This window comes from Phocoena sinus, chromosome 15, assembly GCF_008692025.1.
Source record: "Phocoena sinus isolate mPhoSin1 chromosome 15, mPhoSin1.pri, whole genome shotgun sequence".
Lineage (NCBI taxonomy): Eukaryota > Metazoa > Chordata > Mammalia > Artiodactyla > Phocoenidae > Phocoena > Phocoena sinus.
Window position 1 is genome coordinate 36,295,841 of NC_045777.1, and position 13,012 is coordinate 36,308,852.

The 13,012-nt window shown below is 37.6% G+C and overlaps 1 protein-coding gene across 1 annotated transcript in view; it reads left to right on the forward strand.

Annotated features, from left to right (window-relative positions):
* The window catches only part of PLCB4 (phospholipase C beta 4), a 273,741-nt gene extending 261,174 nt beyond the window's left edge, over positions 1-12,567 (forward strand). The window contains exons 35-38 of the mRNA XM_032607078.1: positions 4,973-5,030; positions 5,480-5,566; positions 8,583-8,619; positions 11,038-12,567. Coding sequence (XP_032462969.1) covers positions 4,973-5,030; positions 5,480-5,566; positions 8,583-8,619; positions 11,038-11,126 — 271 coding nt within the window. The 3' untranslated portion in view covers positions 11,127-12,567. The remainder of the gene's footprint in view (positions 1-4,972; positions 5,031-5,479; positions 5,567-8,582; positions 8,620-11,037) is intronic.
* Positions 12,568-13,012: the final 445 nt, after the last annotated feature.

Sequence of the window (13,012 nt, forward strand, 5' to 3'; positions counted from 1 at the left end):
TTATATAAAATATGGCAAGATATCCTTCCCACATCCCATTGGGTCATCCTGTAAGCATCTCATCTGCTCAGGTGTTAAGCCCATTCTGAATGGACTTACAGTCTATATAACAGCATGTAGGATGGTCTTCTTCCCTTGACTGGACTCATGCTGTCCTTGACACCAGGTGTCATCTCAAACCACCACCACCCCACACACACACACAGGTTTTCTGGTTCATCCTTGTCTTCGAATGGGTTTCTAGAAACAAAGACAGGAATTTTTGTGCATATGATTTACTGAGGAAAGGATCTTCAGCTAAGGGGAGAGGAGGAAGCAGGAGGGGGCCAGGGCAGGGGCTAAGTAAGGATATGGTCTTGGCTAGAGTTCCTCTTCAGCCTGATCTCAAGCTCTGGATTGTAAACTCTACCATGATCTGTCCCTTTGAACCACAGGTGTCTGACTTTTGTACTTCTATGTTAATCAGTCATTGGCCACATAGAGTTGGGGGAAGGTTTGTGTGACCTCCAGAGAAGATCCCTTTTAGCCAAAGCTGGTAAAGGGGATCTGAGAGGACATCAGTAGTCATAGTACCCAAGAGAGGGAGTTAGCAGCACTTGGTTCCCAGTGATCCCAAAAAGCATCTTCACCTGTGATGCTCATGGCTGCCCCGAAAGCCTCTAAGAACACAGATGCTAGTTGCTCCAGAACTGAGAGCTAGGTTCACACAGCAGTGGTCAAGCACAGCAGGATTGTGTCTCTTGGAGAAATAGACTTGGATAGAATGTGGCTGCCGGCTGAGTTCACCACCCACACAAAGCCTGTGTTTTATGCTCAACAAAATTCAGAGCAAAGTGAAGATTACCTTTGGGGGTTAAAACGTGAGCATGAAGTTTAGGGCTTTACGTCATTCAGCTGTGGACCATAGGCTGAGCTGTTAGGAAACTTTGCAGCTCCAAGCAAAGTACCCCGTTTCAATTCCACTGTCTACACGGTCTTTTGTGGACGCTTAGTTGATACCTGATGTTTCCTCCTTGTCTTGAACACAGCAGTAACTACTGTCCAACTACTTCAATATCGTTGATTTTTAAAACGCATCTCATTTATTAACCATAATTAAAGTTAAACTTGAAATAGGACAAAATATAAAGCATAATACCATCCAGTGCATTTTTATGCTGAAGTTTTGTTGGATTAAATATGGTTTGGAATTAACTGGCCAGCAATAGGATTTGGAATTCCACAGTAATTTGACCTGGAAATGAATTGCCTTTTCAACACTTTGGCCAAGAAATTTCCCAGTAAACATGGAGTGTCATTTGTGTCTCTCTAGGGAGATTATTACTCAATTTAATCAATGCTCATTTACACCATCATTTTGGGGTAGTTATCTGGTTCTTGTTTATTTTAACAAAGTGCCACCCTCTGGACGTTATTCTCAGACAAGAAACTTTGCTTAATGGCCTTGTATACATGGAAATGACATTGTCCACTTTAGCTGAAAAACACAAAATATTCATGCCATGATAAAACCTTGTTAAACTGTTTTAGACTGTCCAAACTGAAATATAGAATTCGACATGATAAATGTGCTAATTATCAAATAGCTCTTTATCATACTTTTTCAATTATGTTGCAAAATGGACTTTAACCCAGTTGAGATCAAGTTATCTTAAATTATGAGTTACTGATAACTTAACCAGGAAAGTTTTTAAATTTAATTTCCTTATTTTGCTTTATTATACTTATTTATTATAACTCAGTATCCAGTGGTTAGGTGACTCTCAAACATCTACAAATGGCTGGTCTCTTAAAAAATAATTTCTCTATGCCAAATGGTTACCTTTTTAAACACATGCTGTGTGTATCCACCTTATCAAACTACTGAGAAATAAAATTAAAAATTTATAATCAGAGAGGTAAGAAAGACATGCAGAAGCTGAAAAATACTTCTATTCTTGGGTTAAAGAAGACATTTCAACATAAATGACATGATATTTATAACTGAATGACAACATAAACACTGTTGATCAATGTGTCAGAGTTAGCTGAAGCACACAGGAAGAGAAATAATCAGCAAAATAAAGAGGCAACCTACCAAATGCGTGAAAATATTTGCAAACATATATCAGGTAAGGCATTAATATCCAAAATATATAAGCAAATCAACAAATCAATAGCAAAAAACAAATAATCTGATTTTAAAAGTGGGCAGGGGACCTGAATAGACATATTTCTAAAGAAGACATGCAAATAGCCAACAGTATATGAAAAGATGCTCAACACTATGAATCATCAGGGGATGCAAATCAAAACCACAATAAGATATCACCTCACATCTGTTAGAATGGCAGTTATCAAAAAGACAAGAGATAATAAGTGTTGGCAAGGATGTGGAGAAAAGGGAACCCTTGTGCACTCTTGGTGGGATTGTAAATTGGTGGTGCAGCCACTATGGAGAACAGTATGGAGGAGTTTCCTCAAAAAATTAAAAATAGAACTACCATATGATCCAGCAATTCCATTTCTGGGTATATATCTGAAGGAAATGAAAACACTATCTAGAAGAGATGCCTACATCCCCATGTTCATCACAATATTATTCGCAATAGCCAAGACATGGAAACAATCTAAGTGTCTATGAACAGATGAATGGTTAAAGAAAATTTGAGATGTCTATTCAATGAAATATTATTTAGCCATAAAAAGAAGGAAATCCTGCCATTTGGGACAACATGGATGAACTTTGAGAACATTATCCTAAGTGAACTAAATCGGACAGAGAAAAATACTATCTATTTGTGGAGTCTATAAAAAAGCCAAATTCATAGAAACAGGGTGGCATGGTGATTACCAGGGGGTGACGGTAGGGGAGTCAATGAGGAGACATTGATTAAAAGATACAAACTTGCAATTATAAGTTTAATAAGTTTTAGGCATCTAATTTCAGCATGGTGACTGTAGCTCACACTGTATATTACTTGAAAGTTGCTAAGAGATTGGTTCTTTTTTTAACATCTTTATTGGAATATAATTGCTTTACATTGTTGTGTTAGTTGCTGCTGTATAACAAAGTGAATTAGCTATACGTATACGTATATCCCCTCCCTCTTGCATCTCCCTCGCACCCTCCCTATCCCACCCCTCTAGGTGGTCACAAAGCACCGAGCTGATCTCCCTGTGCTATGTGGCTGCTTCCCACTAGCTATCTATTTTACAGTTGGTAGTGTATATACGTCAGTGCTACTCTCTCACTTTGTCCCAGCTTACCCTTCCCCCTCCCCATGTCCATTCTCTATGTCTGTGTCTTTATTCCTTTCCTGCCACTAGATCTTAAAGTGATATTTACAGTGAAAATTATAGCCTAGATGCATATATTTTTTAAAGAAATGAAAATTAATAAGAAAATGCTCAAAGAGGACATAAAATTAGAAAAATAAACTGAACCCAAAGATGTCAGATGGGAAGAAATCAAAATTTAAGAAGCAAAAAATATTAAAATAGAAAACAAAAAGCAATGGAAGTAAAAAAGTGAAAAAAGCAAAAGCGAAAGCTTGTTATTTGAAAAAAAAAAGAAATCAGTGAACCTCCAACAAGACTGATAAAGAAGAAAGAGATACCTCAAATTAGTAGTATTGGGGATGAAAAGGGAAATAACTACAAATGCAGTAAATACTTTTGAAAACCAAGACTACTATAAACAATGCTACTAATGAATTTGAAAACCTAGATGGAATGGACAATTGCTTAGAAAAACTAAAATATCCAAAACTGACTGTAAAAGAAAGAGAAGACCTGAATAGACCTATAACTATTATAGAAATTCAGTCAATTATACGTCTATTTAGTCATGAAAAACACTCCACCTCACCAATAATCAGGGGAAATGTGAGTTAAAACAACAGCATGATGCCATTTCAAAAAAACAGCAATTGACAGAAAAGGAAATGTCTGATAGTAACAAGAGTAGGCAAAGATATGGAGAAAGGGTAACACCCAGACACCATGGGTGGGAGTGCAAACTGGGACAGGTACTTTGGAGTAAAGATGAAGTTGTTTACTCCCTACCAACCTGCAAGTCTAGGTTTACACCCTGGAGAGACCTTTGCTCATACGCACAAGAAGATATGTCCTACATTTCATTTATTTAGCCAATAGACATTGTGCCAAGCATTTCAGGACCCTATGTGCCAAACCATTGTGCATTGTTGGGAAATAACCTACTTTCTATTAATGGCAAAATGAAAATACTGTAATCTACTCATAAATGGAAAAATCCATGCAGCAGATGAAAATAATGGAATCGTTTGAAACATAGCTATATCTCTTAATCATAAGGCTAAGTTTTAAGTTACAGAAGGAAACCCAGAATATGTTTAGCATTTAGGTTAATTTGGAACCATACAAAACAGTATATGTATAGTCCAGAAGCATCAGCATCACCTGGGAGCTTATTAGAAATGCAGAATCTCAGGTCCACCCCAGACCCACTGAATCACACCCTCTGGGGGTGGGTTCAGAAATCTGTGTTTTTGATAGTATCTCCATGTGATTTGTGTGCATGTGAAAGTTTGAGAACATTTGTGTGTATTACATATGGATGTATCCATATGTAATAAAAATATTAAAACATGGATAGGAAGGTCCACACCAAATTCAGAATAGTGTTTACCTCTGGAGAGAGATAAAGGAGGGAAGTGGAGTGAGGAAGAATACAAAGGGGGGTTATTTATATCTGCAATGCTTTATTTCCTTTAAAAATATGAGACAAGCATGGTAAAACATAATTAATGTTGACTAATCTGAGTGATGGGTACACAGATTTTTTTTGTCTTTTTCTCTGTACATTGTACATTTCAAAATTCCTCAATAAAAATTAGGAAAAGGAAGTGATAATCCCATCCAAATAATTAAATGGAATATGACTCTTTCATATTTAATATAATGTCCAACCGACGTCATACCAACTGTTGTTTGTACCTGTTGCTTTTAGGCGGGTCAGGGAATTAAACAGCAGCAACACTAAAAAGTTTCTGGAAGAAAGAAAGCGAGTAAGTATTTTATAATTTTCTTGACACTTTTCCTTTAAAAAAACTATAAACAGTAACTCATGCTTAGAAATCAGACTACTAGCTAATTTGCTTAATTTGCTTTTTCTGTACGTCAAACATTCTAGCTTCTCTTCTCCGCTCCCTGAAAGCTAAATTAATCTCTCACTGAAAGCTTTAAGGTAATTATTTGCTCCATTTTATACAGAAAATGAAGCCAGATTTTAATCGTGAACAAGTACTCTTGTTTTCTAAGATTTTGGCAGGAACTATCTTGCCAGTAAAAATTATGGGTTTAAACTCTCCCAGTTTTCAGGCTACTTTTCTTTCTTCTTTTTTATTTTTTTTTTTATATCCGTTACTTAAATTGCAAACTACCAACCTTCATCCATAAGTTTTAAGATTACAACCCAATGTTGACCAGAAGTTTTGTTTTGTTTTGTTTTTTGCAGCTCGCAATGAAGCAGTCCAAAGAAATGGACCAGTTGAAAAAAGTCCAGCTTGAGCACCTCGAATTCCTAGAGAAACAGAACGAACAGGTATTTCATCTAAAAAGCATAAAAAGTTGTAGGCAGCCAGCCAGCTTCGGGAGGCAAATGCCTTAGATCAGAGTCACCCTTCTGCTAAAGCCCGTGGACTGAGTAGTAGCACGGAAAGATGGCTAGAAAAATTTGGTGCCTACTGTACTTACCCCATTTCATCCACCAAGAACAGAAAGTATTCTTTTTTGAAGTGGGAGAGGAATGTGGCTGTGGGGAGAAAAGAATCAAAAGTCATGGTTTGATTAGATTATGGGGATTCTAAGAAGGACATTACTGAGAGGAGGAGAAAACAGGTTACAAATTGTTTCTTCATTTTCACTTAGAGTTTTATCACTTGTACCCTAGAGACAAGTGAGGTTGTATTTAAAAGCAAATGAGAGAGACCACCTATTTTCAACCTCAATCTAAAAGTGAAGTTATAGAACCTTAGTAGGCCTTACAAGTGAAACTTAGAGGCATGAACCACCATAACTCTACAAACCACTGGAAGTGGGTGGATACCATACTCTTGGTGCTAAACGCTAAATATACACAAATAAAAATAAACACAAAAAATGTACACAAATAAAAAGAGTTATCCAAAATCCAACTATTTAGTAGCTATCAGGCATATACCAACACCAGGATAAATGTGTGTTTACCTCGAGCAGTACATATAGATGGGCTATAGCCCATCGGCCATCCGCACTCTCATTTCAATTTGATGGAAGTACCTCTAGCTTATGTGGCAAAATGACCCTCAGCAGCAGTTAAAATTTCAGTCTGTCTCAGTCCAAATACATCTCTTTAGGTGTAGCTGGTTTGGAAGTTTCTAGATAATTCACTTCAATATAGAAGCTTTAAAGAGGTTTTGCTGAAATACGTACTTGTACTACATTATTCTTTCCTATTTCCTTTCATATATAAAGTAATACTATTTAAGGTATATTTTTTAAGAGTAAATGGCTTCCATTGAAGAACACCTAACTGGAAATTACACTAAAAACTACCTTTGAGAAAGTAAAACAAAACCATAAAATCTTTTTTTTTTTTTTTTTGTATTGCAATTGGGTAACAAATAAATCCAACTTCTGGTTTCAGATTCTTTACTTTTTGGTTGATAGAAGTTTTACTCATGGGCATACTTCTGAGTTATGTTTCCCATTTCCTTTCCAGCTAAATGCTTCTATTCATGAACAGTCCACAGATCCCTAAGGGGGACAATAAGTGTTTATTGTCCCATGGGCCCAACTCATTTGACCAACTCATAGATACATCACCTTCTGGTACAAGTTACTAATGATTTTGCTCCTAAAGCATTTCTCAGAAAGTGCTGGGGGGCGGGGGCAGGGGGGGATTGGCGAATGAGTAAGGGTAGAACCACCATCTCCAAAACAATAGAATCCACTTTAGTGAATCAGGACTGGGTGGGGATAAGGATGCCTTAGAAGAAGGCACAATGGAGGTAAGATGCAGTTATGTTTCAGTTAGCTAAATTAAGAAACTACTTAGAAATCATTGTGTTGCTTGGCAACAAGTTTGACTAAAGAATATAAATGTGCTAAAAATTACTCATCACTACAATAGTGGTGTATATCAGAGCTAGAGAGTACGGTTACCTAGCCTTTTTAGTTTGAGAGCTAAATTGTATAATTTAAAAATCACTTTGGGCTTTTATCCTAATACATGTGTAACTCAAATCACACCAGAGTTCTTGCACTGAAATACTGGATTAGTGATAACTGTACTGATTGGATCATATTGGGAGAATAGTGACCTTTTGTTCCAAAAATTCATATAATGCCTTTCAGTGGGTCACAGGTAATGTCTACCACCCACACCTGATACTTTGAGTCACAGAAGCTTAGGAAAAAACATGAGAAGGCTTCAGATTTGATGAAGATTTAATGAGATTCCATGAAAAGAAATTCAAGATATAGTGACACTTCCAGCAAATGTAGAATTAGGACTTGAATTTCTTTGTTAAGCTTTGCTTTACAAATATGGCCTATTCTATAGCAAATTCAATCCCAGGTATTTCTGGTATACCTTTTTTTTTTTTGAATTTAAAGATCAAAGACCTCTCAATTCAGTTACTCAGTGTGTTTCAACACTGTCATAGACACAGGGCAAAAGACATAGTGACTCTGTTTCTTCCCTCATAATAGGTGAGGTCTGGAACCATTTGGAGAGCTCACTTTATAACCAATATTTCATTGGCAGAAAACAGTTTCCTGTCTCCAGGCAATCCCAAACTTGTATAACAATCTCCCAAACTACTGTTAAACCCCAAGACTTTTTTCTGTTTCTAAGCCAAAAATAAATGAATTTTAACATTCTCCCATAATACCTCCATTTAAGGTTTCTTACCTGCTTTCCTGTGACCCTAATCGCCTAAATTCTCCCAGTCACTCTCAAAGAAAAGCCTGGAATCGATCTACTTCATTAGCTAGACAGTGTTGAGGGCATTGGTAGAAACAACTCAAGTTTTAATATATTTGGGTCCTGACTCTGGATCCTAACTTCATATGGCCTTTTAAAGCCTCCTAATGGCCTTGTCTACTTGGTCAGCCAGTTATTCATTTAAAACTCCAAAGGGTTTTTGCTGCTGTTTCCCATCGACCTCCCAGCCACACAGGAGCTCATCCTTCTTGACATGCACCATTTCAAACCTGAGATGTTCCATTACTGTCACACCCAAGTTTTAAAAATTGATTTTTGCCATCAATCCTATCATTTAATAAAGAAAGGTGAGGGGGTCTCGCTCAAGGGAGGGTTCCTCACTCACTGCCCCACAAGAGAGGCACAGTCTGGGCTCTTAGGCATCAGTCGTTTGTTTTGTTCTTTTTTTTTTCTGTTGAGATCAACTTGGGGGAAGTTTGTCACTGACGGTTGTATACATGTTTTAGTCTTAGCTTTTTGCTTTTCTGTATATGGTTTTGCATTCATTTTTCAAATTCACTTCAGTATTCATTTATTTTCTTTGTTTTGTATGTATGACTCAATTTTGACATTACTATTTTTGTACAAACAGCTTTTGAAATCCTGTCATGCAGTGTCCCAAACGCAAGGTAGGACTGAAAACTCTGATAAGCAAGACATTGCCTTCCTGCTCAACTACATCCGTATTCTTGGTGCTTTGATGATTCATATCTGCTCATGACTAGTTAAGATCACAAGGGTTTGATTTAAAAGTGTGACTATTTAATGCTTGGATTTCTGATGTAATATTCAAACCAAAATGGCCAGCATCTTGAGAGAATTATTTCTGATGGAGTTTTAGTAGCCTTTCCAGTTGCAGACCTGGGAAACTCAAGCCATGCTAATGAAGATGTACCCAGGCATCAAAAACAGTGATGTATGGTTGTTGTTTGGACAGACCACAGCTAAGACTGGGTCACAGAGTCATATCTTTCACAAACATTAATATGACTGCCATTAATTTTTAAAGCACCCTGGTAAAAGTTCATTGGTGGTTTTTAATGACAAAGAGTTATGGTTTGCGTGCAGAAACATTATACAATGTCATTATACAATGACTCTTGGCATGCTTTGTGTTAGATCCAATCTGCCAGAGACCTTAATCACCCCTTATAAGTGACCATGTGATTTATTGTTCAAACAAGATAGTTTTGTAAGTGAAAGGGGAAGCTGTTCATAATAGCCAAGACCATGGGCATAAATTGAAACCGTCCTTGACAAGTGGGCATGAATGGTCACCCTGCTCATATGAGAAGCTGGCTCTTGGAATCCTTTTTTAGTGTTAATATGATCCTTCTTTCTAAACAGTGTTCAATATTGTCTTTAAATGCTAGAGGGGGAGAAGCATAGGGAATCCTTTATTACTGCTTAGTGAACATAGAAGTATTTAATTTCAAGTGCCGATAATGTTTCACTGTCATCTCTTATGAATACTGCTTGTGTCATAGTTTCATGTTTGTATATTTTTCTCCATTTCTTCATTTCTCTATTAGAGCATTATTATATCTCAGGCATAAAAAAAATCTGGGGAGGGGGAACCGTCCATCCCAAATGTAAGCAGAAAGTTATCATCTTTAATGTTATTATATCCATCCTCACCAAAATGAAATTTAAAGCCACAATATAAAAATAACGATAAGGGCTTCCCTGGTGGCGCAGTGGTTGAGAGTCCGCCTGCCGATGCAGGGGACACGGGTTCGTGCCCCTGTCCAGGAAGATCCCACATGCTGCAGAGCAGCTGGGCCCGTGAGCCATGGCCGCTGAGTCTGCGCGTCCAGAGCCTGTGTTCTGCAACAGGAGAGGCCACAACAATGAGAGGCCTGCGTACCGCAAAAAACAAAAAAACCCATAAAACAAACAAGCAAAAATAACGATAAGAAGGAACTCACTCTATGGTCTGTGGGTTAAACTAATTTTGTAGCAGGACTTCATTTGGGACATTTAGATGTTCATAGTATGATCTGCAGAGTTGACCAAATCCTCCCACTGACCTTCCATTTGGTTGGAATACCTAACTAGACATGAATAGTAACATCAGAGCTCATGAGAGTCCTCCTCTTGAGTTATATCTTTCCATATCCATGTTTCCATTTTTAAATGCCCTTTATTTCAAAATGATGTGTCACTAAAAAAGGACAGGGTGCTTTATTGTTCCTCTGAAAGATCCATGTATTGGGTTGGAAAAAAGCATACGGCTGGAAAGTAAAAGATAAAATGAACCAATTGATTTTCCCTATTTTGCCAGGCAATGATTTGTCATCAGAACCTGTCCACATATGACGCCTTTCCACCCGCCAAATCAGCTGGTTGTCTTCTTGACAGCCTTAATTCATGAGATTGAGTTCACCGTGGCTTACTTCCTGGGGTGGACCATAAAAAATGAATGACTCCAGAGAAGTGAGAGCCTATGAGGATAGTTTTTGGACAATAGCATTCCAGGAACCCTACATATTCCTGTAACGTTCTGTTTGCAGCATACTCCAACCAAATCAATGTGATATGCTCCCACCTGAACTTCTCCATCAGTGAAATTCTTAGGCAACTACTTTAAATTAAATTTCAGGCTATTTGGGGAATAAATCGTTCATAAGCAATGCTTATTCTAAAAGTGATCAAATTATCTTCACACAGTCAAGGCATGTCAATCTGTAGAAACTAAATCAAACAGTTAGACACGACATAATCTATTAGTAACAGGCGTAGCCTCTTCTCAAGTTGTTTTCCTGGTACTGTGTGGACCAGTCCTTCTCAGACTTTAACGTGCATAAAAATTTCCTGGCGATCTTATTAAAATGCAGATTCTGGGTCAGTAGGTCTGGGGTGGAGTCCAAGATACCGTATTTCTCACAAGATCCCAGGTGATGCTGATGATGCTGGTCCATGGACCACACTTTAAGTAGCCAGGACATAGTGACAAGCATCAAATTTACAGGAGAAGAGAGGTTGGGTTTGCTCTATGGCTTCAGGAGAGGATTTCAACATGTAAGGTCACGTTTCTGATGTTACAGGCGAAGGAGATGCAGCAGATGGTGAAATTGGAAGCCGAGATGGACCGCAGACCAGCAACAGTTGTGTGAAACTCCAGGACGCAAACTGAAACCACAGAACCACTGCATCAAAAGAGCACTCCCAAAGTTCTGAACACAAATTCTGTGGAAGAAAGCTGATGTCTTTTGCGTTTCCTTTATGTATAGACAAGATGTCACCTGAAACCACAGAGACTTACGTACTTCTCTTAAATGTTTTGAATACTGAATTTCCTTGGCCAACTAAAAGTAGCTACAAATCCCCCAAAATTACGATTCCAATAAGGCAGAGTTTACCCATTGATCATACCACTTAAACATGTTTGCTATAAAGTACCATCACAGATAAATGAGCTTGGTGTTAACTACTCTGCTTTGTGATGCATTAGGACATGTTTGAGCAACAGCAAAAATAGTGTATTAGCCATGTGATAGTAAGCGCATGCACTAGGGGGAAAAAAAACTCTGTCTACAAATTTATCAGCGGAAGTGGTGATCTGCTAGACAAATAATCTGGGGGAATTTTTCTATATCTAAGTTACCTCATCAGTAAGTGCCAAGTCTCCACCATGCCATAAGAAGCTAACTTCCTGTAACAGTTGTGGAAATTATTAGAACAATAGAAAAAAAAAAAAAAAAGAACAGTGTCCCTGTGCCAAAACCCATCAGTGCTCAAAAGGAGAACTCTGTCAGGCACTTTTAAGAAAGTTGACATCTGACACTGCTTTCTAGGAATTGCTTCTGCCAATTCCAGATTATTACAGCTCACTCTTACACCATAAAGATTGTGGTTATTGGCAAACGTTTGTAAATGTGACCATGTATAAAGTATTTATACTCCTAATTCTCACTGTCAGAGAGCAAAATCATCTAAGTATTGCCACATGACAAGATTAGTAAACAGGAATACTAGAACTATGTTTGCATGATACACAAGCACCAATTACGACTAATCCGTACACAGTTAACCTAATGCAAGTAAATACTGGTTAAGAAAATGTATGGCACAGAATATAATTTGACTCTCAAGACTTTTAGCATAATGAAGAAGTCTATATATATGTGTATATGAATTATGTGGGCATTCTTGATACTTCAAGTTCTAGTTTCAAAAAAAATACATAACTAATTTAATTTTACACAAAAATATTTATGCAGATTTTCAGAATTTCATATCAGGAAATAACCTTTTTATGTCTGTTAAATATCAAAACAATTTGCTACAGTGTTAATCTGCATGGTCTTTAAGCCTGCTGTAGTTGTGTTGCAGAGACTGCATGAAGAAGTCCCCCCTGGGAATGGAGCCATGCCCCAAAGCCCAGAGGAGTGCATGGAAACTGTAATCTAGAGCAAATCAGATTACTGATTTTAGGGCACAAACCACCAACTGAATTGTTGTATATGCTTGTACAGATTGATTCTGTGTGTTCCTCTGAATAAAGCAGAGAAAATTATGTTACCATCAATATTGAAATTAAACTTCCAACTTCTCTAATAAAAAATGAAAACACATCTAACACCCGTCAGAGTATTTGCTCCCAAAGATGCTTTCCAGTGTACTTTTCCTGTTTCATAAAAGATCTCTTCATTGAAGGGGGCTTATGCATGACCCAACACATTTTGCTCCTGACACAAAACAGGCTGATTCTAGTTGACTCCCAATGTAAAGTACTTGTTTTTTTTTTTTTTCTTTTTCTCATATTTATCCTTTGAACTGGCTTCTGAAATTCTCTGGTTCCAAATTTCCTTATCTGTAAGACAGTGGAGTTAGACTATGTATCTTTCAACACTAACATCCCATGAAAAATGATGGCTATTAAAATGGTACCACATTTGGATGGCCAGTTTTCAGAGATTCCAAATGGCTCCCTCATCAAATCAAATAGCTTCTTCCCAGTGCTCACCATTCTGTAGCACTTGACTGAATCCATCACTCCCCTGCTCTTTGCTCTTCTTC